The sequence below is a fragment of the Thrips palmi genome, unplaced genomic scaffold (genome assembly GCF_012932325.1).
Source record: "Thrips palmi isolate BJ-2018 unplaced genomic scaffold, TpBJ-2018v1 HiC_scaffold_5, whole genome shotgun sequence".
NCBI classification, from domain to species: Eukaryota; Metazoa; Arthropoda; class Insecta; order Thysanoptera; family Thripidae; genus Thrips; species Thrips palmi.
This window is the reverse complement of record NW_023144632.1, coordinates 8,647,417-8,672,852: the sequence shown is the minus strand read 5'-3', so window position 1 is coordinate 8,672,852 and position 25,436 is coordinate 8,647,417. Positions and strand designations below refer to the sequence as shown.

Here is a 25,436-nt window from a genome sequence, read left to right as displayed (position 1 = left end):
TGGAATGCCTTGCTATCTACTTGCTCGGAGTCAATTCAACGAAAACTCACGCCCTACTACTGCACAGCAAAAAGTCTACGGAGTGTTGCTTTGTAATACCAAGAGAAAGCATTGCAAAATCTACCAAGAGATATTTTGTATCAGAAGCGAAATTCAATACGGAGTTTTCTTCAACGGAGCAATTCTACAATGGGTATGCACGCCAGACCAACATAGCTCCACTCTTGGAATGAGGAGGTATGTGAAATTTCCAGTCCGCGCACTTGGAAGTGCAGAGTTCGCAGTGACCGCTCTCGAGGCGTTCTGCTGCTTTCGCGGATGTCCCTGTCTCACTCGCTCACCCTGCTCCGCCAATGTGCTGCTTGGCTCGCTGGCACTGTGAAAATGAATTTGGACCCGTCTGTGAAGCCACTGAACAAGGCTGCCGCTGGACCACGCGGCGTGTTGGAGAGAGATGGGAGACGTGCGTCCTCCCTCGACGCACGTACGTGCACGCGGCTTACTCAGCAGATGCGTGCATTGTCCGGCACAATGCGGCCCGGCCGAAGGCCCGGCCCTGTCCCCCTTCGGCAGTGTGCGACACAGACAGTCTCCAGGGCCAATAACGCAAAGCACTGGTAAAACTAAAAACTAAAGCGCGCTTGGACGCTTCATTCAGGCGCACGAAGAAGCTTGACGACCTTACGTCCTTCTTGAAAAGCGGTACGCTTTTCGGTTGCCAAGACTCTCACGATCAACCTGGACCGACTAATTTTTTCTGCATGCAGACGAGATTATTTTATTTACCGTCGAGGAAGAGTGTCGCCAGGCTAGATTTGATCCACTCCGCCAAGCGAGCTGGTTGGCCGGTGACTGGCTGGTGACCGACCCGGACCTCCTGTATTTATTCACCCGAATTCACCAAATGGGGCATAGAGAAAAAAAAACAGAGGGAATGGGAATAGTGGGAATAAGAATGGAAAATATCGCACGCAGGTTTCAACGAAAAACAAAACTGCCAGGAGTCGTCAGCCAAGCGACGAAGGAGGGACGCGTCAAATGAGAAACATTAATTCCGCGCAGATCTTTCCGTCCGGCTGCCCAGACGAGGTAATTTTTTTTCTGAATACGAGCTGCCATCACTCAGCCGGTGGTTCGGCCACGTGTAGTCGATCGATGGATAGATGATGCCTCTGGGCGGAAACGCGTCGCTGCCCGTCTGCGGCGTGGTGCCGGTTTTGTTGTTGATGTTGGTTACACTCTAAAAAAAGTTACAGAATTTTGTATCATTTTTGAGGCAGGATTTTGTATCACCTGCATTGGTTACAAATATTTGTATAAGTGATATAGAATTTTGTATCAGATGTGCCGGTTACAGAAAAATGAATCATTTTGGAGCTTGATACAGAAATTTGTTACATGAAGGTTACAATATTATGTTTGTAACATAACTGATACAGAAAATTGTAACCAGACACTAAATTCTGTATCAGAGATTAAAACATAATGTTTTAACGGCAAAATTGAACAGCAGTGCCCATAGAGACAAATTAAACTTAGAGTTTTCATGTGCTTTTATTTTTCCCGACTCTGAATAAGAGATTCAGTCTCGTGTATGCTTGGCTGGCAAGGCCTCCGTCCCTTACCACGCGCGCCTCAGGTCACCGGCTACCTGCGCCGCTCCCTCCACGGCGTCCGCACAGCGCAGTTGGTAGCGTGGCGGGCCGCCAACCCAGAGTTTGGGGTTCGATTCCCGACTTCTCAGAGTACATCTGAGAAAGTGGTGACTCGAAGGATGGCATAAGGACCATCAATCAGACCCACGGAGATTACGTTCGAACAAAATTCTCATTTTGAAGCTTGATTTGGAAGAATAACGACTGTTTACAAATTTTGTAACCGTTACGAAATTCTGTAACCAAGTTACAAAGAAAAAAATTGTATCCATCGTGATACAAATTTCTGTAACACATGTTATTGAAAAAGCTGCGTAACCATGTTACAAAATTCTGTACTGATTTTTTTAGAGTGTAGGTGTTTTTTTTTGTTTTGTTTTTTCAAATGTTGTGGAGAAATTTGGCGTGGGTGGCCAGTACATTTTTTGCGGTCATAAGAAACGGAAACGTCGGCAGTGCTTACTCGCACCGCACACAAAAACTTACTCGGCGTTTTGAGTAGCGCCATTTGACTCGCTCTCCCAGAATAGAGATGATGTCACCCAAAACCGAAACGCTCGACCGTTTCGAGGTTCGGTCTCCGATGCCCATTCCACTTGCAAATCCAGTTGTAACTGCGCTTGCCCTTCCAGTGCCGCTCCGTTTCAAACGCCAAAATTTGGCCATCTGGCCCCGGATTGCTCTTGGATTGCTCTCACCGAGTGCCGAAACTCGTCACTCCGGCGGTCGAGGACGCAAAGCTTTTGCATTCCAGAGGCTAATCCTGGACCAGAAGGCCAAATTTTTGCATCCAAAACGGAGCGCCACTTAAGCGGCAAGCAAAACTTGTCAACGGATTTGAAGTGCTGGCGGTAACCCGCAGGCCATGTCGACTCTGTCTCCGTCGAACTCACGAGGCGTCGCGGTGCGAAAGAGACAGCGACGGACGGACTTACCTCGTCCCACCGCTGCGAGGCGAGGCCGGCCGAGGGCGAACAGGCGCCCTGGCCTAGGCTGTGCCCGCTGTGCTCATGGCTCGGGCCGAGGCTCCGGCAGGGGATGGCTCGGCGGCGTGGACGGCGCTCTCGACGGCTACCTAGCGTGGACGCGGCGGGCACTGGGACCGGACTCAGCCCGCCATAAGCAGCCTGCCGGCACTGCGGACAGTGCGGGCCTGGACACACTTCCGAGCCTCCGCGGTGGGGGACTGACGGCCAGCCTAAGACGGCCTGCCTATGACGGCCAGCCTATGGACGACCTGCCCGGCGGCACCGCACCCAGCAACCGCCGTCGGCGCCGCAGCAGCCATGGTTGGTGCCTAGTGTCCAGTGCACAGTGGGCCGGAAGACTGGCGCCGGCGGCCAAAACTCTACACGCGTTTTGACCTCCAGAGTCTCTGGGTTTTGGGTTTTTGCTCTTACACGCGGATTGCAGAGTGCGGACAGGGAATGAAGGAGGTGACATTCGAATTACGCCCAATGAGTTTGTCGGTTTTGCAATGAATCATTGATTCCAATTCTTGCCAGGAATTCCCCACCGTCCTCCGCCGGCCGAGCGATTCACAAGAGTAGTTTCGTCGCGCTGTCTCTGTCGCACTCATAGGGCTCTCGCTAGGGGTGCGAGAGAGACAGAGCGAGTTGGTTGGCGTCAATTGGCGCGCTCGTATCAGTCCCAGGCCCCTGGTTTTTGCCTCCATCATCCACATTCACCGGGTCAGGGACTCGAGATTTCACGCGCGAAGTACACTCGAAGGATGTCGCGCGCCACGGCGTGCGTTAGGGACCAAACAGCAAGTCACATTCAAACGAATGTGACACAGGTTCCTCTGCGAATGTGGCACCTGACACTTTGTTGTCGCATTCGTTTCAACGTCATGTCCCTATTCTTAGTGCTCTCGGACTTTGCGGAAAACTTACTGTAAGCAGCGACGAACTTCGACGGCGACGAGGCGAAGACTTCGACGGCGACGAGGCGACGACTTCGACGGCGACGAGGTAACGACTTTGACGACGACGTGCAGGTCGCCCGGGTGGGTGCCTCTCGACTGAAGACACCGCTGTGCGCCCCGCGCTGCTCGGGGTGTTTGGCCCGCGAGGCCCACCTGGCGAACCCGAGGCGACAGATTCGCGGATGCAGCAGAATGAGGGGCAATAAACGGGAGCAGCCGGGAGCAGTGGCAGGCCGTCGCGAGCGGGGCGGCCAGGTGTCGCTCAGCGCGGAGCCCAAAAAGTGCACCGCCAGCGACGGCCGGGTGCGCGGCGACGACGCTTCGCCGCCGGACTTTGTTTACCAGCGGCAGCGGCGGGGCACTCCAGAACGTTTTGCCTACTTACAGGGGGCAAGATGCAGCTTTTTGTCCACATATCTGGCGGCTAGCTAAGGGCCACCCGGGGGAGGGGGTCAATCGTCCTTTCACCCCCCCCCCCTTCCTCCCTCCTCCCTCACTGGATCCTGCGGAGGGGACTGGGCTAGGAGCTCGGCCGTTCATTGTCCTAAAATCTGACTACAGACAGCCTGTCGGACATCATGCACACCTTCTCCTAGGTAGATAAACATGTACAAGGCTGCCCCTGTAGATAGGCAACTTTTTCTACCTGGCCTCTTCTTAACTTATTTTTTAAGCTCTTTTTCATCGAGTGGCGGTCCGTGCTGCTCACAGCGCCGCCTGCTCGTGGCCCGTGTCGCGTTGTGCTGTCGCGTTGTGTGCAGTGTAAGCATAGCAGCGCCGGTTCCGAAATGGCATGCCATCAATTAGTGATCCAACGCGCTCCATTTCAAGTTCATTTGGCGTTTAGCGCCTGCGAGGTAGGCCAGCCGCCCGGCCCGCAAGACACCGGTGAAGAGATGGTGGCCTATCTCGCCCCTGTCGGCCTCCCAGGCGCGAGGTAGGCCACCATCTCTTCACCGGTGTCTTGCGGGCCGGGCGGCTGGCCTACCTCACAGGCGCTAGAGGGTACACTGTTAGAGACGGGCAGCTGTTCAACCTTCACGGTGCGTCTGGAGCTTCGGGAGCACCGAGTTCCTTGCTTCCTCCTTGCCTTCGTATCGTAGCGCTTGTCCCCTTCACTCGGGAGGTGGAATGGGAAAAATCAGCGGCCAAGTTCCGCTGTGCTGCCTAGAAGTCAAGTGCGAGGACGCGACACGCCCACCGTCGGCAGACGGACTCCGAAAAGTCGTTTCGACGTCCTGCCTCTCTCGCACTCATGGAGCGAGGGGTTTGAGAGAGACAGAGTGACGCAACGAGTCTTCGGAATCGCATGGTTGGTCTCATTCCCCAGGAAGCGTAGCGGTGTCGTGCGTGTAATCGTTTTGGTGTGAGTGCCGACACCAACACCAGGGCCATCCGCAGTCTGATTTCGAGAGTCTCTTTCGTTGCCGTCTCTCTCGCACCTCTCCGGGACGCCCCATGAGTGCGAGAGACACCGTGAAAACGGCTCTCGGAATCGGTCTGTTCCCCCTCCCATTTCCGCTTCCTCTCCGCGCTGGCCACACAAACGCATATTCACATTGGAATCAAAAACTGTCTACTCGCACGACTTGCTACTTGTCACTATTCGCACCACTCAAAGACACCGAGTTTGTCTGCTGTAGCGTGTTTGTGTGGTCAAATTTCATAATGAGCCTTAGGATTCTCTCCAGTTGCTGTTTTCGACAGGCGTCGATGACAGCGTTTAAGATAAAATTAAGACCTTGCAATATTAGACTGATTACAAGCATTCCTGCTTCACGAGCTTTAGTGGACATTTCACCCATTCAGACAGCAGGCATCAACCTTCAACTCTGTCGATACAAGTCGAAAAAATCAAAGAAGGGTTCAAAGGTAAACTTGCATCCGGTTTGTAATTTTCTTATTGAAGGGATTGATACATATATGTCTAATAAAATAAATCTGCATTATGTCATCAAATGTTTAGAAGCCTAAATGACTTGTAAAGCAAAGACACTTCCAACCTCTTCACAGATGTTTTCCGTTATGACTTGTGTTGCGTTATGAAGAGATGTAGAAACGACTACTATGTATAATTCATTTAACTTACATCTGATAGGTACAAGAAGACGAAGATGATGACAACAAAGGGGAAGAAGATGGTGATGATGGAGATGAGGATGGAGCATTGCCAGGAGAGAAAGAAAGGATCTTGAAGGTTGGTGTGGCTAGAACAGACAAAGTTCTGAAGCTTGCAACTAATTCAGCTCGGTACGTTTCCTTTAATGTTAGCAGAATTCTTCCAAAAAAGTCGTTACAGTACTTCATTGCAGCATTTTTAATTTTACCTTGTATTTACTATTTAAACAGAATTGTAGAAGAAGCATTTCTTGAGGGGAGAATCTATAAAAATGAAACTAAACTCTTAAAAAAATCAGTTCCAGTAAGTTTATTTACTCACATGTTTTATCGGTAATATATTAAATAAGTGAAATTACCTTGTACTATGCCTTTTACAGATACAAGAGGGAGACATTTTGGATGTGGAATTGGGACCTGACCCCAAGAACCCAGATTTCATCAAAGTACATCGTGTTGAAATAAGAGAAATTAAGGAGGGTGTGCACTCCCATGTCAAAATATTGTACAGCAAAAACCTTACCATCAAACGTCACAGCAGTTAATAATCATTAACTTAACTCTTATTTCATTAAGAAGAAATAGCCTGGTTTTCCTTTAACAATTACAGAATAAATCATTACCATTAATAATGGGTCAACTTCATATAATTTATTTCTTACAATGTTACAAGCATCCATTTTGTTCCTAAAGTCAACAACACTTTATAGTGTAAGAATTGCTCTTTTGGTGGGTCCACGCCGCTTTTTTCCTCGTTGCTTTCGCTGCGCTGCTGCTTCAGTAAACAATATAACACCTTCCCTTGCTTCAATTTCATGTTGAAGGAACAAGAAGCCATGAAGATTGACACCAACTAAATCCTGCATAAGACAAAAACAGAAAAAGTATGTAGGTGTCTAATGATGAATCGAAAGTAAAGTAATGTATAATAAATATTGGCATAAATACCCGTAGTTCTGCTATCTTTGAGGCAGCGAGCATGTGCAAATGGCGAATAGTGGGCAGAAGAGAAGAAGTACTCATAATAGGCCCGTGATGAACACGAACAAGAAATAGAGCTGTTCGACACACTATTTCTGTATGTGGTTGCTGGGGCTTTTCAAGTAAAGTGATGAGCTGGGGCAAAAGCTGCAAGACACTGCCAAATGGAACACGTAGAAGACATTCTTCCAGCTCACTGAAACAAACAAATAGCAATATTGTATTCACAAAAATGTAATCACTTATATTTTGAAACTGTATTTAAGAAGCCTGTAAATGGTTCTATACTAAGTTGTGACAAAGAGGACATTGAATGACGGGTGAAAAGTACCTTGGTCTTATTCTGGCTAGAACTTCTTGCAAAAACTCTGAAGGCGTGGAAGCATTGTAAGCAACCATTATGGCAGGAGGTGGTGGAACAACTCCCTCTTTCCCCGTGTTTTTCACTGCTATGTTATGTTGGTCCAGTTCTGCAGCATATGCAGCACCTACTTCGAGGCATTCTAGGAGCATTTCCGCCTGAAGGATAAAGAATAATATCATGTACAGCTCTGCATTTCTTAAAACAGGCTTTTCTACAGATGTTATGCCTTACCGCCTTTTCACTGCCAACTGTTTTCTTGGATGGCAGATGCAAGGCACTTTGGCCCTCCACTGTCGTCTCCTCAGACTGTTCCACAGCCTCATTGTCTTCTTCTTCCCGTTCCTGCTCCCTCTCATCCTCTAAAACAAGGGGTTCTTCAGTGCGAGTGAACATCCTTAGGACTCGGTCAGACCCACAACTCACCACATATTGGCCATTAAAGCTTACAGACAAACCCCATGCCTCACCATGATGACCCTGAAGTTTCAAATAAAGAAAGATGGGTATATGAGATAAAGATCTGAAACACCACTTAGTTGGCGCGATTGATACTAGTATGCTTAAGTAAGTTGTACCTGAATAGTAACTATCCTCTCAAACGAGTCTGCATCCCATTGTTTCACACGCCCATCTTTACCACATGAGAAGAACTGGTGCGTATCTGGGATGAATTGTATTCCTGTCACTGTATTGTCATGGGCAAATAGAGAACGATGGCAGTCACCAAAGTCCAAGCCCCAAATCTTAACATTGCGGTCAGCACTTCCAGTGACTATTAGTGTGGAATCAGAAGAGATATCCATACAAGTAACTGGAAGTTTGTGTCCATAGAGGGATAAAAAGAACTAAAACACAAAATAATAAATAACACATTAAAAAAAAAAATTAGGAAATACGGGTAAAAAGTTACAAATCAGAAAATTGCAATTTATTGCATGTTCCAAAATTTTACCTTCAATGTGTCTAGATAAAAGACTTTGACTGTTGAATCAAGTAATGCAACAGCAAGAAGTCTGCTATTGGGGCTGACTCTAACACAGAGGACACTCTCTTCTAGTTTAAGAGACCGTGTATGAAGAACTGATAGTACTTTTGCCTTTGATTCAGAACTTTGGATGAGCTCAAACTGCCAAAATTTTACTGTGTTGTCACCTCCCCCTGTCACACAACCACGCTTCCAAACAAAGAGAAAACAATTAGTCAATGTGTATTGCAATATTTAAGAGATATTGAAGATTCTAAGAAAATGAACCTATGCCTACCTTGTCAGGTAAAACAGAAATAGACCACAATTCTTTTGAGTGGGCCTCAATTTCTTCTAATATGTCTCCTGCAGCTATGTCGACTATAAGCAATTTTCCATCTTTCATGCCTAGAAGAACATGTCTGTCACCGGGAACAAAACACGCAGACAAAATATAGTCTGTTTTGATTGTTCGTAAACATGCTAATGATGGTCTGTAACAAGAAAAGAAAGATAAAAATTTTAATAGTTCAAAAAGCACTACATTGATTTAAAGCATACAAAGATGTTGTCTACAGGAAAAGATACTTACCTATTCCAAATTTTTAATGCTTCTGAACTGCCAGAAATAATGGCCAAACCATCAGAACTAAATGCCACATTTCTGACTTCAGAGTGGTGACCTTGATTTTCAATTACTCTCAAACTGTGGGGTGGGGTGGTTTTAGCTGATAAACTCATAGAATGAAGTTCTAATCTATTATTGTTCAAAATACTAGCCACCTAGAAGATGAGTACACATTAGTTTGCAGCACTTTCTGAAGTAAGAAATACACAAAACTTAAGATAAGGATTGGAATCAATCTGAGGTCCATGCGGTGTGCTGGGTGGGAGATTCAATTCTAGCTCTGAACAAATTAAGGAAAAACTTACTCTCAGCTCTTGACCACGACCGACAGCAAGAGAAGTTGACTTCACTTTTCCACCATACTTAATGACTGGCAGCCTAATTATTTCATCTTTCAGAGACGGGGAAGAGTTTTCATCCAATTCGGGTATGGTTTCCATGGGTTCAGAAGTGTCCTTAAACTCCTCTGGATTACTGCAAATAAAGAAAAAGAAAATGTAAGTAACAAGTGAAATTAAAAAGACTTTTGTTTAGTTTAAGAGATAAATCTTTGGAAGGGAAAAAATGTTTTGTTGTAGGTAACATGATCACACATAACACCTCAAATATGTTCAAATTGGTCCATAAATGCTGGAGGGTATGATGCACTAAAGCTTACCTTAATTGCTTTTTCTGTTGTTTCTTCAAGCGCTTCTTCATCTTTAGCTTAGCTTCTTCATCAGATCTTACTTCAAACATTTCCAGACTATTATCAGATCCAAAGCAAGCCAACACAGAACCATCTCTGTCTGCTGTGAGACCAACCACACGGCCTGTACCAGCCCGTAAGATGGACCCAGCTTTAATGCAGATAATTGGTGACTACAATACAACAAAAATAAATAAAACATCCATTAAAATGCTTTCCATTATGCAAGTTACTGCAACACGTCACAAGAGCGAAAACTCACCGCAACATCTGACTCATCACTAGTTATATCAGAGGGGTCTTCATCTCTAGCCATAAGTGTTGATTCTGAGCTGTTTTTACCATCCTTTATCTCCCACATACGCAATTCACTGTCACTGCTGCCTGTTACAAGGTACTTGCTATTCTTCACCAGAGCCAAGCCCCACACCTAAGGAGAACGAATATAATAAAAATATAAGAAGCAAAAAGCAATAGATTCAGGACAAGACTCAAGAACTTAAACTATTCTAACAAAGTAGGGGTGTAAACAACTTACTTCAGTTCGATGACCAACAATTGTTTTGAAACAGTGTGCTGTATCAAGATCCCAAAATTTAACAAATGTATCTTTAGAAGAAGAAACAAGGATATTGCGGTCATGAAGAAATGCCACTTGGGTAATAATTCCTTTGTGACCAGATAGGCGATGAAGACCACGCTCAGCTACTACATCCCATACTATGATTTCAGTGTCCTATGTCAATAAAAAGAAAACAGAACTATAATGTCTAAAAATAAAATAAATGCCAAGTTTGAAAAAGAGGAATAAGTGCCTAAGGAATGTTACCAATATAATCAGAATGAAGTTGCATTGAAAAATACTCACTTTAGATCCTGAGGCAAGGCGATGACCATTTTCATCATATGCCAAGCAGTTGATAGCAGAACGGTGCCCTGAAAATGTAGCTACCAAATCAGTAGTACTTAGCTCAAACACTCTGATTGAGCCATCTGCATATCCAACCGCTAGGAACTGCTTATCCGGACTTGGGAGTATGAAGGTAACTTCATGCTTTTCTCCAGGAATCACCAGTGCCTGGAAATAATAATAATAATGATAATGCAAGTCAGAACAATGGCCAAAACACAGCGGATCTTGACACAGATTTGAGAACAGCATTTGCATTGATGTCGTCATTTTGTCACAATAAACTCACAAACCTTTTCACCGAGGCGAAGATCCCAAACTATAACATCTTCACACCCACCCACTGCCACAAATCTGCCTTCTTGGCCTTGCAATACCACAAAAACGGCATTGCAGGAGAGGCTGGCAATGATATTGAAATTCCCAGCAGATGTGTATCGCAGGTACTGCTTGGTTAAGCCCATCTTGACCATCTTGACGAGCTGTGGCGTTCAAAGCACCTTCACTGTAAGTACCGTAAGTGGCGACAAATTACCTGAAAAACACAAACACACATGTGTGAAGCAAGTGTTTCCAAATTCCTTCACAAACAAATAAAGAATAAAGGTATCATCTCCTAAAAAGCAAAACTGCTCTCTCTTGATTTCGATAATAATAGCGATATATTACCTCTCCAACACGAAAAGAAACGTCATCAAAACAAACACAAAATAAATCACCGACGGCAACAAACGTATCAAGAAAAACTTAACCTCACCGAATCGTGCCTCTCTGTGTCTCTGTGCGTCTGCGTCGTGAAGCGCTGTCTGCTGTGAGTGCCTTTAACGTCTCGGGTCGCTATCGGCAGTTCCAAAACGCAAACCGGCAACGATTTGTTTTGAAGGGAGACAGCGAGACGGGTGGAGCAGGCGACGGACAGAGACAGAGAGACCAACGAGAAAGATAGAAGAGGAAGAAAGGGTTGAGGGCTGGTCTAGCTGCGGAAAAACGGGTAAGCGTAAACCTCGGCGTACTCCGTAGTTACGTAGTAGGGAAAGTAGTCGCAGCTGATCAGTCTCTAGGCCTTGGAGTACGCATTTGCAGTGCCCTTGTTGAGGCGCAGTCTGCGAGTGCGCATTAATGCGTCACATCCCGTCCACTTTCTATCGGATTGAGGTTAAGGCGGCAAATTAGTAGGACTTGTTAACGGCCGCCTCGCTGCAGCTCGCGTCTCCAAAGCCTGATTCGCCTTGGGCCGTGTTCGCTCAAAACTCGTCGACGCCTAACGGCCTAACGCCTTGCTGTTTGTGGCTTCCAGGAAAATGAGTAGCTCCGAGGAGGTGTCGTGGATCTCATGGTTCGTGGGGCTGCGGGGCAATGAGTTCTTCTGCGAGGTGGACGAAGATTACATCGAGGACAAATTCAATTTGACGGGGCTCAACGAACAAGTCCCTCACTACCGACAAGCTCACGACATGATTCTTGATCTGGAGCCAGGTGAGACAAGGGGCTCGCTCACTGACCCAGGAGGTTGCTGAGGCGGCGTTCATGAAATTTATGCTGACTGAATGGATATGTCTTGCTGAAATTCTCACCTGTCTTTCTTTTGAGTATTTGTAGCTGTGAGTAACAATTCCTGATATTATATTGCAGATGATGAAATAGATGACAACCCAAATCAGTCTGATTTGATTGAACAGGCCGCAGAGATGCTCTATGGCCTTATTCATGCTCGGTACATTCTTACAAACCGTGGTATTGCCAAGATGATTGAGAAGTATCAAAATGGTGATTTCGGTCACTGTCCACGGGTGTACTGCGAACTTCAGCCCATGCTTCCAATTGGTAGGACCCTACCCGTTTCCTTTTGCAATGTGTCAACTGTCTGGAGTGTTCCTCTCTTTTTCACAACCATTCTGTGTAGGCTTGTCTGATGTACCCGGCGAAGCTATGGTGAAAGCGTACTGCCCAAAATGCAGGGATGTCTACACACCAAAATCTTCTCGCCATCACCACACTGATGGTGCCTACTTTGGAACTGGTTTCCCTCACATGCTTTTCATGGTTCATCCTGAATACAGGCCAAAGAAGCCTGTCAATTCCTTTGTGGCAAGGTACGTAGCTCAAAACCTTTTCTTTTTCATGTTTGTACTGTTATAAAATTGATAGAAATTTTGATTTGGTGTTTCAGGCTTTATGGTTTCAAGATTCATCACTCCGCTTATGAGATGCAATATGCTGCCGCTGCTAACTTCAAAGCTCCCATCCGAACCATTAAAACTAACATGAGATAGAATTTCCTCTCTAGACAGGATTAAGGAACCTCATTGTTCAGGATGTCTGGTTATACCTCTTTACTTCCTTACCCTCATGTTCTGTCTTAATGCACCTCTACAAGTGACACGTCCATATATTGTGGGGACGTTTTATTCTTTCTACATAAGTGTGAATTTTCATTTCATTTATAAATTTAAATGGCAGAACTTTCATTCCAAATTGTTGTTCCTTATGAGTATCACAATTAAAATGCTTCATCAAATTTGGTGTAATTAATGATGCCAAGTGTATTTAGCTTGCAGTTTATAATGGAATAAAACTTTTATTATGTAAAATAATCAACAAACAGTCAAATAGCATTTGTGCAGACCTTAATTCATATTGCAATCACTCTCAAGAACCTAGTCAAACTTTTAAAAGAGTAATCTGTTTACATTTATCACAGAAAAAGGCAAGTGAGCAAATGCTTATGTTTTGTTACTCATAATAAGGCACTATTGCTGACACAATGGGATAAGATCAAAAGAAAATGAAGTTTTGTTCACAAAATAATACACTGAAGTAACTTTACCACACATTAATTTTGATAATGAAATTTATCTTTGAAGCAACTTTAGAATATCATTTACAACAGAAGCTCTTGTAATGTCCGGCTGGATCATTCCATCCACAAATTTTATGTTAGACTGACCTAGGACTTGATTCCTATGCTTCTCATACTCGGGCCAGACAGTAAGATCAAAGTAGCCAGGAATGTCAGGAGGATCGTATGTCCTCTTTTGTCGCCGTTCCCAACACTGCTCTCGTGTTAAAGTAAGATAGTACCGAAGATCACACAAGCTTGACAGAGCAGGATCATTGAGCAACAGAAATCCTTCTAATATGAGAAGGTTGGGGAATGCTTCAATGCTTCCAGCACCATCATTTGTGGATCGTTGTGCCTTGGCTGGTAACTTTGCTAAGGATGGATCTTGAGATAGGATGTTGTGCACATCGGATCTCATGCTATCCATATCCAAGGCTGTCATGATTTCCCAATTCAAATGACCAAGGGCTTCCACTTTGATGTGAGCTGGTGAATCAACAGGGAGAAAATAATCATCCTGGCGGATAAGTACTGACTGAGGCAACATTTCATGCAAGTTCCCTGCTAAAGTTGACTTGCCACTGCACGTTGCACCCGAAATCCCTACAACCACCCACTCACGAGTCATTTTACAATGAGTAAAACAATGTTTACAACTGGAACTAATTCCACTGCACTTTTTCCACTTCTATTTGGAAGCTGCTCCAGCCTTTCTCAGTTCAATAATGCAGAAAATTATTAGAGATCCAATAAAGGTAAGTCCCATCAGGGCAGGAACCAAAAGAGCAAATTCAACTGCTGGAAACAAACTATGTATGAAATGATCAGAGTCAAAAAAGGGCAACCCCAAGACCCAAACTGAATAATAGAAACTAAAAGAGGCACTTAGAGCTATTAATAAAGATCCAACAGTTTTGTCATTCATGCCAAACAGTTCAATTTGAAACCAGGCCAGTGGAACTAATGGATACTTGAATTAACAAAGTACTCTTCCTCGAATTTCTTAAAGTCCTCTTCAGAGAACATTGAAGGCTCTGCAGGAGGGGCGGTATCATCAACAGGCCTCTTCCTCTTCACAGTTTGGTTGAATATCTAGAACAGAAGCAAATTGGATGAATAAACACTTCTACCAGAGTTGGAGGAGGAAGAGGAGCAGCAAGAAACACAGGAAACAGATCTAAACATGCCTAAACTTGTTAAAAATAAACGTTAATTAACCAACATATAAACAACAGCTTGGGCTGTGTTTACAGTGCTTCTTATTTCTAATGTACGCGAGGCAGAATAACAGTGACAGTAAACCTACCTTTTCTGCTTTCTTGAAATCAACTGGTTTCACACTTCCCAGAGCCATCAAGGCCTTGAGGTTTTCATTGGTTCGATCTTTGTTTCCAGATGATATTCTTCTTGCTACGTCCACTTGGAGGGCAGCTTTGCTCTTAACATCTGTACAACATAGGCATTGTTACTGAAAGCCTAGCTAATCGCACACAAGAGTCGTTAACATATTGCTCAACTTACCACCAAGAACTCGATCAGATCTTTTCAGGGCCCTTTTGCGCGCTTTCAAATCCTTGCGAGACTCATTCTGCTGGGATTTCTTGGGTGGCTCTGTGGAAATAAAACGCCATGACAACGACAACAAGACATGAGAGCCAAGAGGGTTAACGGGACGGGTCGAGCATGTGTTCTTACGGGATTTGCTGTCTGCGTCAGTCTCGAAGAGTTCTAGCGCTTTCTTCACCAGGGTAGATGACATATCAGATCCAGATAGTACAGCACACAGTTGACAACAAGTCTCAAGGCACTTCTGGAAATATTTACATGTGCCAAGTGGAGGGAGCGGCCATCATGGGCGCCATATTGCGGCCATTGCGTCGACGTTGGACGGTGGACGGTGACTGTGTAAAGGCCGTGAGAACACATTATTTGTGATTTTGGACTGAAAACAGGAAAAATTCACATACTTATGAATGGCGGATTGGCTGAGCAGCTCCGAGGCATGTAAACAAAAGGATAAAGAGACGTAACGCTCAACATAAACAAAAACAAAGGGGGCCGTTGTTGTTGTTCGGGAAGGCGGTGCGCTGAGGCGTCTGCTCCGTCTGCTAGCGTCTGCTTGTGTTGTAGCTGCGGCGTCTGTCTTATCAGGTAAAATATTTTTGCTTTTATTCCACAAGTTTCTATAACAACGAGCTTAATTTACCACTGCACGATCGTATTTTGTATTTTATCTCGCAGAGTTTCTTCGAAATGCCCCGAACCAGCAGCCGCCTCCAAACTAAAGCTCTCAAGCAGCCGATCAAAGAGGAGCCAGCAGAAGAAACTTCATCTGAAGATGATGCAGATGCAGTTTATAAATCTACTGATGCAGAAGGAGATATTGCTCCTGACCGCCTCTATGAGGTGGCTCTTAAGGGAGAAATAAATATTAAGGAAGAAGTCGGGGACTATCAAGAGATAGAGGAAACTGACGAATTTTCTGGGTATGAATACCTTCTTGATCAAATAACTGTAAGTTCTCAACAAGTTAAAGAAATTGATGAAAGTAGTGAGGAAAATGATGGGGATCTGGAAGATCAAGATAATAATGACGATGCTGGTGATGATGACTATGAGGAAGACGATGAAGATGAAAGTGAGGAAGAAGATGATGAAGATGTTGACGACCCTGATTATGAAAACAAGTCCTCTAGAAGGAAAACACAAAATGACTCTTCAGATTTTTCTTGCTTTTACTGTGATTTCTCCTGCAAGCTAGAAAGTGACTTTGGCATGCATTTGAAATCTCACAAAGATTTGACTGTTCACAAGTGTAATTTGTGCAAAGCTGTGTTTGATAAAATGAAGGCTCTGGAGACCCACTGTTTGACCGAGCATTCCATTGATAAAACTAAGAATCATGTTTGTAAATGTTGCCAAAAAAGGTTTGCAACAAAAAGGAAGTTACAGAAACATATTATAAATGTACACAAAAATCAAAAAAATTATGAATGTAAACATTGTGCCAAGACATTTGCTCGTAAGGCAGGTTTGGTTCAGCATATGAGCATTCACCAAGATCTTCGCCCATTTGAGTGTAAAATTTGCCATCGAAAGTTCAGAACCAAGGCCAACAAAGATTTGCATATGAAAGCCCATTTTGGCATTAAGGAATATAAATGTGATGAGTGTGGAAAAGAGTTCCTTCGGAAAGACGAGCTCACGAAGCATTTAATATCCGTTCATGAAAACAAATTCAGTTACAGTTGTTCAATCTGTAAGAAATCTATCAAAGGTCATGTTATGTCTCATTTACGGATGCACATGAAAGAAAAAAACCACAAGTGTAAGGAATGTGGGAAAAGCTTTGTTCAAAGCTCTCAGCTTAAAGTTCACATGCGCATTCATACTGGAGATAAGCCATTCCAATGTAAAACCTGCAATGCGAGTTTTGCTCATCAAATTTCTCTTAAAACTCACATGTTCACTCACACTGGAGAAAAACCAGTCAAGTGCCAGCTTTGTCCTTCTGCGTTCACTCAAATGGGTCATTTACGGAAGCATATGCTTACAATTCACAAATCTGACAAACCATATGTGTGTGCACCATGCCACAAATTCTTTAAGGTCAAGGCTGATTTAACTCATCATTTGGCAGCTAAGGCCTGTACTGCCTCTGGGAAAAAATTGAAGAAGGGGGCTGCCTCTTAGACTTTTACTCTAAGGTTCTCAAATCATTTCCACTAATGCCATATTTTACAAGTTAACATTTTCCCAAAGTTACATCTAGTCCTTTATATGTTAATATTAAAGATTTTTCAAACTGTGTGTGTTTGTATTTTGTTGTTGTTTTGCTTATAGTTTTTTGGTGTGTTGTGTTGGTTTCTGTGCTATGTAGAGTGTGATTGAAAAAACTGTGCCATTAAACCAATAAAAAAATTGGTTTGATTTAAAAATTAAAAATTTGGTTTTCTTTTTAGTTTGTGTCTTTAACATCAGTTGGAAAGCATTTCCTGAAATAGCACTCAGCTAACATATTCTGCTTGACGAGTGTCAGAGAAGGAGGGAACAGATATCGACCCCTCTTACAAAAGCCATCCTTACTCGCACGGCCTCCGAGACACTATCTTAACTTGATGTTATGTTTTTTTTTTTTTTTTTTTTGAGAGTTGGGATGTGTTTGGCACAGCAATTCTCTTGAGACTCTAGGAATCTACTTGAGACTGGAGAGCGCCTGTGTTCGGCGGCCAGGCATCCCGACGCGCTCCCGAGTCCAGCGTGTTGCCTACCCGCAGAGCCGACGGGCGTCTCCGGCTCTCGGCAGCCGTCCGCAGCCCTCGCCGCAGCCCCGCAGCGCCACGCGGTGCTGTTGCCTCAACAAAGAGCTGAAAAATACCACGATACTGTACCCCGGTGTAGAAAGGGTTGGCAACTTGAGCTTTGGCTACCCATGCTGGATAACTGATTGAGAGCAAAGTCTTGGTGCTTTGCATGAGTTAGACAATCCTTTCAACGCTTGCGCATCTTGGTAACTTTTGGCGACTTTCGAGGCGTCACTGGGCGCCACACCAGACTGGCAGCTCTGTGCAGTCCCCTGCACTTCAAGCGTGGAGTTCTCCACGTTTGCGCCGTGCCAAGGTATACGGGCTCTGTGAGCCACTCCACCCACACTTGGAGACTGCAAACTCCACGCGTCCATCCCTTGCCTCACTCATGTGAGGTGCGAACATGCAATGGAGATGACGCTAAAAATTGGACAATGTAAGTATTCGCGAAACGCGTTGCAAACCTTCGACAAAGTCAAGTCGTTGGAGGTTTAAGGGTAGGCGCCTGTTGGGTGGCCTACCTACGAGGCGCTGTACGTGTCGCGCCACGGCGGCCTGCACGCGCCGTCACGTTCGTCAGAAATGCGAATCAAGCCACGTTCGTTTGGAAATTTGTCGAACGGCGATCCGCGTTCAAACCACTGTAATGCGGCCTGTCCTTTTATTATTGGCAGCGGTTCCGAGATTTGGGCGTGTCCGTGATGGATGGGAATGACGTGTCGTGTGTGGCGGGAAGGAAGAGGCTGACTCGCTCCCAGCACTCACTGGCGCCGCGTGCCGCGTGGGTGCTCCAAAGTGACTCACCTGGCCGTCGGCGCCGTCGGCGGAAACAGAGCTCTCCTAATCGCCCCACTCTCCATCAGGATCCAAACAAAAATAAAATAATGCCGACATGAAATTACAGCAGCGGAAACAATCCCCCGGCACTCGGAAGTTGAGAAGCGCTGCCATGCGGCATGGCCCATGGCGCTGCCGCTGCTCGGCGGCCACCTGCAGGCTGGCCCTCCTCGGGCTGGTCGAGGCACTGGACGCCCGGCAGGTGCGCAGGTGGGCGCGTGAGGCGTGTCGGCCAGACAGAGATCACACAATGCCCGCCAAAAATCTGTGGCATCCGGGCGGCGCGGCCAGGGGCAGGGTCAGGGCCAGGAGCTTCCGGTTCTGTCTCCCCGTCTCGCTCGCACTCGCGCTGAGCTGGCCGAAGAACGGGCCGGCGGCGTCGAGGACGGCGTCGAGGACGGCGTCGAGGACGGCGTCGAGGACGGCGTCGCCGCTGCGCACCGCGACGGCTCGGAAGCCCGCGCGCGGCGCGCGGCACGGCGGCGGAAGTGAGAGGGATTCCTTTTGTGCGTCTGGCATCTAATTTCCTTTAATTAATGGTGCCTCGCGTGACTTATCGCTGAGAGTGTGTGCACGGTTCTTGGCGCAGGTGTGTGTGTGCGTGTCTCCTAATGCGTGCATGAGTGTGTTTCGGTGGGCATGCGTGTGTCGCTGTCTCCGCCTCACGCCGCGTGCACACTGCGTATACTGTACTTACTCTCTTTGCAGCCCGCAGGGCCCGCAGCAATTGCGCTCTGTGCTAGACGGGACGAACTGGACAAACGAAACGGTGGAAAAGAAAAACACGACGGCGTCCTTCCGTCCTGCCCCAGACTAATTTTGCAGTGGGCGCGAGGGCAGGGGGAATGGGGAGGGGGGGGGACCGAGATCAGGTGCAGTTGTCGCTGTTGTAGTTGAGTGCCTGTGTGGGAGTGGGGCCGGCGTACGTGTGTGAGTGTGTGAGAGTAAAAATAAAGTGACCCCAGCCCGCGAGACAACGCCGCGACAGAAACAGAACAACAGCGGCGAGCGGGGCGGGGCGGGGCGGGGCGGGGCGGGGGGCGCCCCTTCCCCCTTTCTCATGCCAGTGGAGTCACCGGCAGCGCGACGCGCTCTGCGACGCGACTACGCGACGCGACGTCACTCGGTGAGCCGCCTTGCCTTCATTAGAGGGATTACTTTCCGCCGGCAGCAGCGTAGCGCCGCTGATTCCGAGTAGTCGCTCTCGTCGCTCTGTCTCTCTCGCACTCACGGAGCGTCCCGCACAGTCGCAAGAGAGACAGGGCGACGAAAACAACTCTCGGAATCAGTGTGCAGCGTCGCAGCGCGTTCCGGGCAGACGAACGCTGCCGTGCGTTTCGCGCTATTTCGCACAGTAAAAGTTGGGTCGCTTCGCTTGTTAGGGGAGCGACTCCGATAACTCAGGCCGTCCCGCGGACGAACTTCCGGACGTAGGCACTGGACCGTCCGACGTTTCCACTGGTCTGTAGGCGCCAACTCGGCGTCTGATTGGTGCACGATGACGTCATGCAGTCGGTTGCAGGACCAACTGCAGTGCCGTGCACGTCAAGGACGCAGCGAGGGACTCCGTAGTGCAGTGGTGGGGATCACAAACGGGGCGTGAAACAAGGCGCCTAGATACACAAATATCGCGGTGACCCCGGCCACGCCCCACCACGCTTCGTCCCGCCACGCCCCGGCAGCCACCACGCCACCCCGTACCCTCCACCAGCAGGCTGATTTCGAACAGCACTCCGCCGCCTCTCTCGAACCCACTACGGACGCCGCGCGACGTAAGAGAGAGACAGAGCGACGAACGCACGGCGAGACGACCCCGCCGCCGCCGTGCGTCTCCCGAGGCGTCCCCTCGAAGCGCGCGTGTCGCGTCGAGCCGTCGTGAAAAATATGAAGCGCCGTGACATATTTGTAAGCGTCGTTGCCTTCCATCATCTCTCTACTAGTCGGCCGCGCGCCGCGCCGCTGTCGCCGCGCGCGAAGGAAAACGATTAAAAACGGCCCCAAAACGAAAACAATAACGTGGCGTGGACGCTTTATGGGCGGCGCCAGGGCCGCGGCCGCGACGGATGTTTCATGTTGGGAGGGTTCGTGGTTTGGAGGTTCGGGTCGCGACAGCTGATTGGAGGACGTCTGCGTGTCGCTGTGGAAGCCGCGTCGGACCTTTTTATTGGAAGTTTCGCGTCTCTCTTATGAATGACAGCGACTCGGAACGCGGCGGCCGGGGCGGCGCGGGCCGCGTGCCTTTATTAGAGAAATGATGGAGCGCGCAGCATTCGTCAACGGGGAGTTGGGCGCATGCCACCATGATGCCACCGATGCCACCACGGTCCTAGCCGCCCGCCTTGCCGCTGTCCTGCCACCGAGGCACCGCCGCTCTCATTTCCCCTCAATGCCTGAGATTGCCTTGAAGTTGAAGTTTGAAGTGTCTCGGCCGGGGCATCCCAAACTTTATTCGACACTTTGCCGCTCCGCGTCCCGCGGGAACCGAGCGGCCAAAAAGAGAAGTTAAGACGTCAGGATGTGACATTCCGATCGAAAACCGCGACAGTCCATTAGCTGTCTGCGTCTTGCGACGTCGCGCCGCTTTACATTGTAGCACCGAGTACTCGACCGAGGAGCACCAAGAAGGCATGCGACGTGGCGGGGCGGCGGGGCGGCGGGGCGGCGGGGTGGAGGGGTGGCGGGGCGCAGCTGCCGAACCGTGTTTCAACCGTTTTAGAGCGACCGCGAAGCCACCCCTACGCCGCCCCCTCCCCGCCCCTCCCCGCCGCGCGACAAACCGAGTTAAATTTACCCCCGCATTGTGCGCGCGGGGGATTGGCGTAAGTCTGCAGTCTTGCCACTACACGCTGAGATAGTGCCGCCCCATTGTCTGGGCCTCCCCCCTCCCCCTTCCCCTCGCGGCCCCTGCAGGGGCATGCCAGCCCCCTTCCTCCGCCGCGCCCACCGCACCTGCCCCGCCAGTCATGCCCAGTCACGCCGCGCCGTCCGGCGTCCCCGTGGTGCGTGCGGTTTGGCGACAGGCGCTGCCGGGCGCTGCGCTGGCTCAGTGACTCCGCGCTGCTCTGTCTCTCTCGCACTCACGCCACTCGCCCCATCAGGCCGAATGGGTGCGAGGGAGATAGAGCGAGGAGTGCGGGGCCCCGGCGGAATCGCCGGAGCGCACAGCACGGACCGGACGTGGCAGAGGGACAGTCCAGGAAAAACTATTCCCCGCATTCATCCACACGCGCGCGCGCACGCACTCAAAGAGCATTACCCCGTTGGCGCTTCGCTCGCGATCAAAGGGATCCTGTAATCAGTCCGCCTCTGCTGTGGACAACGCCGCACGCCCAGCCAAAACAATTAGCACACCACCCCGCCGGCGTTCTCAGCCCCACACCCTGCTGCATGTAGGTGGTTACACTCGTGTAAAATTTGTCAGCATGTCTGAAACCCTGATAAAAATTCGCGCACCTCTGAAAGCGGACATTCTGAAAACTTGATCTGATATTGATGGCTTGAGTTCTACAACAGAACGTCGGAATAAGTCTTCGCAGCTTTCAGAGGTCTTCACCATAAGACTTTTAGAGTGTAGTGTAACTCGGGCGTCCGAGTACGTGTGGAGTTGCAATCTCTGCACTTCCATGGTGGAGTAGCTCGCAGAGCCCATTTCTTGCCATGGCGCAAACGTGAAGAACTCCACACTCGAAGTTTGGAGACTGCAAACGCTGTACGTACTTCCAAGTGCGGAGACTGCAAAGTCCACACCTCCGCGTTTCGAGGATTTCACAGTGGTCTGGCTGCCCCTCGGGCTGCCCGAGGCAGTCACTGCTACAGCCATACGCTTTACACGCATCGTTCGCTGATTAGCGGAATGGTCTGATGAGAGCGCAACACCGAGCGCAGCCATTGAACAGGCGAATGCGTTGCTCAGTGAATCGCCGCGCCCCGCGAAGCCCCAGCGAAGCCCCAGCGAAGCCCCAGCGAAGCCCCAGCGCCCAATGAATGGCATCGGCACTCGGGGTGCAAAGCGGTGCAAAGGCAAAGCAAGGCAAAGCGGCGCGCAGGCCGACTCGGATTATTGGCATTGCAAAACGGAAACACGCTCCCATAGGCTGTCTCGCTCGCACTGCTATGCTCGCACGCTGGGGGAAAAAGTCTGGTCAACAATTTGCCGACGACGGACTGACCGTACTTTTTTCCGTGTTTCCATTTATCTCTTTTGTCGCTTACCAGGCGTTATCAATAGAGGCTAAATGACTTCCTAATGTTGCTGCTTCACAGCGCCAAATGCGTGAGTTAGTATTGTGAATGGCGGAGCGTCACTTCAGTCTGAAGCTACCGAACCGTAAGTGCATTACAGTGATAGACCCCTAATCCAATGGCCCCACCTACCAGATGATTCAGGTCCGCGGCCTTCTTTTCAGCTTGCACACTATTGCCTGATGACGTTGGGTGGTTGGGGTGGGCGTGGGGGGGTGGGGGTGGGGGTGGGGTGCTGATGGTGCACTTTGGCACTTTGGCATTTCGGCTCGGACGTGAAGACAATGCCGCCTGCGAGGGAGCCCTGTGGATTGTCGGCGCAAAAGCGGGGAGTCGCGGACAGCGGCGGCGGAGACGCGGCTTTTAGGTAAATTGCAATCCGCAAATTGCGTAGACTGCTGACAAAACAACCCCAGCGCGCCGCGCGGCGACTTGAACCCACGGCGCGGCGCTTGCAAGCAACGCAGCTGCAACGCAGGCACTGCAACCACAGTGAAGACTCTGCCAGCGGACGGCAGGCTAAACGCGATTCCGAGTCGCCGAGTGTCCTTTGTTGGGTTTTCAAAGAGACGGCCCAAACTTTGACGCGCGAACTCCGCGACTTTCAACGGGCTAGACGGCCCTCGGAGCCTTCGGAGCCCGTGCGCTCAAAACCCGAGTCAACGCTTATCTTAAACCATGATAGTTGGAGAGTAAAAGTAAGCGATCCGATTTTAGTTAGTTAGATTTCGTGTGCATTACACCGTGTTTCTGTAGCCGCGGTCCTCTCGCACTCGTGGAGCGACCTGTCAAGGTGCGAGGGAGACGGAAAACGACTCTCCAGCCGCGGCGCCGCGGCACTGTGAATTGAACCTCCGCGTCGTCTGGCGGGCGTGTCGCACGTCGCCACTCGGCCGTCGCGTCGCGTCGTAGTCCCCGACGACGCCGTTGTATTTCAAGCGGTTCGAGTCCGTGCGACGGCGTGGCGACGGCCGAGGGCTTACAGTGCGGTGGAGCCGAAGGGAAGGACAGGCGGCGGCACTGTTTTCGCACCGCCCACGACGCGTTCCGACGCGGGAGGGAGGACGCTCCGCAGCACGGAAGCCACAGCGCCCCCGCGGGCCGCCGCCGCCCTGTCTCTCTCGCACCCCTTCGGGCCCCGCGGACCCCGCGGATCGCCCCACGTGCGCGAGAGAGACCGAGCCCATCTTTCACGGCCCGGTCCGGCACACCTGCCAGGACGTAAAATATTTCGGGCAGAGCGGCGGCCATTGTCTAAGATTCGCGCTTCGAGGTCCGTGTGCTTTTCGCCGGGTCGTTAGGCCGAAGGCGTCCAATAACAGGCACTCGGGGGGCGGCGGCCAGGGCGGCCCGGGGGCCAGGGCGGCCAGGGCGGCCAGGGCGGCCAGGCTCTCGGCCGCGAGTCGCGTGATGACGACGGTCTTGACGGCGCCAGAGAGCGGGGCGGCGCGGGGCGGTGTCTCTCGCGGCGTATCTCACTGTGGATTCGGTCAGCCTATTGTTCTTGCCTCTGCGCCACCTGTGCCCCTCCGTCTCGCGCCAACCCTCCGCCCCCCCCCCCCCCCCCCCCTCCCCCCTGCCGGAATGAAAGGGCCAACACGCCGTGAATCGCTGCCACGCCGTGCCAAGCCGTGCCACGCCGTGCCACGCCCCAAAACAAAAGCAGATGGATCCTCCTCGGGTTTTATTCGGGCTAGCCGCCGCCGTCGAGGTGGCGGCAAGCAGCCCCCGGGCTGTCTCCCAGTGTGTGGCTCATTTCGTCGCTCTGTCTCTGTCGCACTCACGCGGCGTGCCGTAGGGGCCGCACGGGTGCGAGAGAGATGGAACGACCGGGGGGGGGGGGGGGGTGGGGGGGGGGCGCCACGCCGCGCCAGGACAACGGCGGAGATTAATGAAGCGCGTAGCTTGAGCCCCAATTTGCCTTCATTTCTCCGCATCGCGGGAAACACTGCGCGAGTATGTGAGTGTGTGTGTGTGTGTGAGAGAGAGAGAGAGAGAGAGAGAGAGAGAGAGAGAGAGAGAGAGAGAGAGAGCATAAAGTTAAACAACAGGCGGCTCGAGTTCGCGATCGCGTTGGGTGAGGGGGTGGATCCATATCCTCCATTCAGTGCAGTCTGCACTTCGGGGGAAAAAATCGAGGCGCACCCCGGATATCTGGCCGTTAGAGCGACCAAAAATAAGCAACGGAATTCCGACACACTTCAACAACAAAAACGAGTTGGTGCAGGCTGGAGTGATCTCAAACATAAGGACACTCCGCAGTTTTGAGACAATATATCTCTCCTCCGATTTTCAGCACTCGATCCACTCCTAAGTTGGACAGTTTTCACTTCTTGATTCTTTTCAGCGGTGTAAATTACGAGAGGAAAGATTAAATTTTGTAGGAAAGAGCGCCGCTGCCAACAGGAGCACGCTTCCGGAGCGTCGGGCGGGGACTGCTCCACTCAGCATGGGGTTCGAGTACTCGCGACAGACATCTCGTTACCCGTCGGCGACGCGACATCCACTCGACCACCACTCGACCTGTCCGTTCGATTCGGATGGAGGCAGTCGATTCGCTGCTGCCGCGGCCCGGCCCGTTCCGTCTTCTCATTCTCTCTAAAGCGCCGTCGTGTCGTCTGCAGGCTGCTTCCGAGTTTGCGCCTCTCTCTCTCTCTCTCTCTCTCTCTCTCTCTCTCTCTCTCTCTCTCTCTCTCTGTCAAGCACGTGAAAGGCTCTGAGGCGTGCGATGACGATGTCCTGAGCAGAGCAGTCGATGAAAGCCTCAAAGCCAAAGCCGCCTAGCGAGCACTCAGCTTCTCTTTGGCCAGACTGGAAGCAGGTCAAGCTGTCACCCTGTCTCTCACGGGGCGTCCCATCATCGGGGGTCGAGATGCGCGGAATCAGTCCGCTGCTGCAACCTGCTCGTGGCCGTGATGGCCGTGAGCTCCTGGGAGGTCTCTGGTCGCCCCCCGTGGGGCCGTGGGGCCGTGG

The 25,436-nt window shown here is 49.7% G+C and overlaps 6 protein-coding genes across 8 annotated transcripts; 3 read left to right on the top strand and 3 right to left on the bottom strand.

Annotated features, from left to right (window-relative positions):
• The first annotated feature begins 5,172 nt into the window (after positions 1-5,172).
• Positions 5,173-6,345, top strand: LOC117650301. The gene is made up of 4 exons (XM_034393618.1): positions 5,173-5,454; positions 5,681-5,832; positions 5,932-6,004; positions 6,081-6,345. The coding sequence occupies exons 1-4, from the start codon at positions 5,251-5,253 to the stop codon at positions 6,243-6,245; spliced, it is 594 nt and encodes a 197-aa protein (XP_034249509.1). The 5' UTR covers positions 5,173-5,250; the 3' UTR covers positions 6,246-6,345.
• Positions 6,326-11,132, bottom strand: LOC117650297 (WD repeat-containing protein 3). Of its 2 annotated transcripts, none has more exons than XM_034393612.1 (15): positions 10,993-11,132; positions 10,529-10,770; positions 10,194-10,403; positions 9,864-10,061; positions 9,588-9,755; positions 9,296-9,498; positions 8,943-9,111; positions 8,602-8,792; positions 8,308-8,503; positions 7,998-8,219; positions 7,621-7,890; positions 7,277-7,522; positions 7,013-7,200; positions 6,649-6,877; positions 6,326-6,560 (listed from the first exon to the last, which is right to left on the bottom strand). In XM_034393612.1, exons 2-15 carry the CDS (start codon positions 10,706-10,708, stop codon positions 6,405-6,407), a joined length of 2,826 nt encoding a protein of 941 aa, XP_034249503.1. In that variant the 5' UTR covers positions 10,709-10,770; positions 10,993-11,132; the 3' UTR covers positions 6,326-6,404. The 2 variants fall into 2 exon arrangements, with proteins under 2 accessions (XP_034249503.1, XP_034249502.1); XM_034393611.1 differs by having other exon boundaries at positions 10,905-11,031.
• Positions 11,084-12,753, top strand: LOC117650299 (casein kinase II subunit beta). 2 transcript variants are annotated; one of them, XM_034393615.1, is made up of 5 exons: positions 11,084-11,226; positions 11,533-11,711; positions 11,868-12,059; positions 12,139-12,328; positions 12,406-12,753. In XM_034393615.1, exons 2-5 carry the CDS (start codon positions 11,537-11,539, stop codon positions 12,506-12,508), a joined length of 660 nt encoding a protein of 219 aa, XP_034249506.1. In that variant the 5' UTR covers positions 11,084-11,226; positions 11,533-11,536; the 3' UTR covers positions 12,509-12,753. The 2 variants fall into 2 exon arrangements, with proteins under 2 accessions (XP_034249506.1, XP_034249507.1); XM_034393616.1 differs by lacking the exon at positions 11,084-11,226 and adding an exon at positions 11,249-11,390.
• A 40-nt stretch (positions 12,754-12,793) lies between these two features.
• Positions 12,794-13,849, bottom strand: LOC117650300 (nicotinamide riboside kinase 1). Its single transcript, XM_034393617.1, has one exon. It carries the CDS (start codon positions 13,703-13,705, stop codon positions 13,088-13,090), a length of 618 nt encoding a protein of 205 aa, XP_034249508.1. The 5' UTR covers positions 13,706-13,849; the 3' UTR covers positions 12,794-13,087.
• Positions 13,850-13,950: 101 nt separating this feature from the next.
• LOC117650302 (active regulator of SIRT1-like) lies at positions 13,951-14,971 on the bottom strand. Its single transcript, XM_034393619.1, has 4 exons — positions 14,773-14,971; positions 14,599-14,688; positions 14,384-14,523; positions 13,951-14,169 (listed from the first exon to the last, which is right to left on the bottom strand). Exons 1-4 carry the CDS (start codon positions 14,834-14,836, stop codon positions 14,038-14,040), a joined length of 426 nt encoding a protein of 141 aa, XP_034249510.1. The 5' UTR covers positions 14,837-14,971; the 3' UTR covers positions 13,951-14,037.
• A 123-nt stretch (positions 14,972-15,094) lies between these two features.
• Positions 15,095-16,998, top strand: LOC117650298 (zinc finger protein OZF-like). The gene is made up of 2 exons (XM_034393614.1): positions 15,095-15,228; positions 15,319-16,998. Exon 2 carries the CDS (start codon positions 15,331-15,333, stop codon positions 16,768-16,770), a length of 1,440 nt encoding a protein of 479 aa, XP_034249505.1. The 5' UTR covers positions 15,095-15,228; positions 15,319-15,330; the 3' UTR covers positions 16,771-16,998.
• The last annotated feature ends 8,438 nt before the right edge of the window (positions 16,999-25,436 follow it).

Bases quoted from the DNA above. Each gene is read 5' to 3' on its own strand.
- LOC117650301 (XM_034393618.1), top strand. From the start codon at position 5,251: ATGAGCCTTAGGATTCTCTCCAGTTGCTGTTTTCGACAGGCGTCGATG. The intron at 5,833-5,931 runs GTACGTTTCCTT...CTATTTAAACAG, and splicing joins CTTGCAACTAATTCAGCTCG to AATTGTAGAAGAAGCATTTC. The intron at 6,005-6,080 runs GTAAGTTTATTT...TGCCTTTTACAG, and splicing joins TCTTAAAAAAATCAGTTCCA to ATACAAGAGGGAGACATTTT.
- LOC117650297 (XM_034393612.1), bottom strand. From the start codon at position 10,708: ATGGTCAAGATGGGCTTAACCAAGCAGTACCTGCGATACACATCTGCT. The intron at 9,756-9,863 runs GTAAGTTGTTTA...CGTTCTCCTTAG, and splicing joins TTGTTGGTCATCGAACTGAA to GTGTGGGGCTTGGCTCTGGT. The intron at 8,504-8,601 runs GTAAGTATCTTT...TTCTTGTTACAG, and splicing joins GCATTAAAAATTTGGAATAG to ACCATCATTAGCATGTTTAC.
- LOC117650299 (XM_034393615.1), top strand. From the start codon at position 11,537: ATGAGTAGCTCCGAGGAGGTGTCGTGGATCTCATGGTTCGTGGGGCTG. The intron at 12,060-12,138 runs GTAGGACCCTAC...CATTCTGTGTAG, and splicing joins TCAGCCCATGCTTCCAATTG to GCTTGTCTGATGTACCCGGC. The intron at 12,329-12,405 runs GTACGTAGCTCA...TTGGTGTTTCAG, and splicing joins GTCAATTCCTTTGTGGCAAG to GCTTTATGGTTTCAAGATTC.
- LOC117650300 (XM_034393617.1), bottom strand. From the start codon at position 13,705: ATGACTCGTGAGTGGGTGGTTGTAGGGATTTCGGGTGCAACGTGCAGT.
- LOC117650302 (XM_034393619.1), bottom strand. From the start codon at position 14,836: ATGTCATCTACCCTGGTGAAGAAAGCGCTAGAACTCTTCGAGACTGAC. The intron at 14,524-14,598 runs GTAAGTTGAGCA...TATGTTGTACAG, and splicing joins ATCTGATCGAGTTCTTGGTG to ATGTTAAGAGCAAAGCTGCC. The intron at 14,170-14,383 runs GTAGGTTTACTG...CTTCTGTTCTAG, and splicing joins ATTTCAAGAAAGCAGAAAAG to ATATTCAACCAAACTGTGAA.
- LOC117650298 (XM_034393614.1), top strand. From the start codon at position 15,331: ATGCCCCGAACCAGCAGCCGCCTCCAAACTAAAGCTCTCAAGCAGCCG.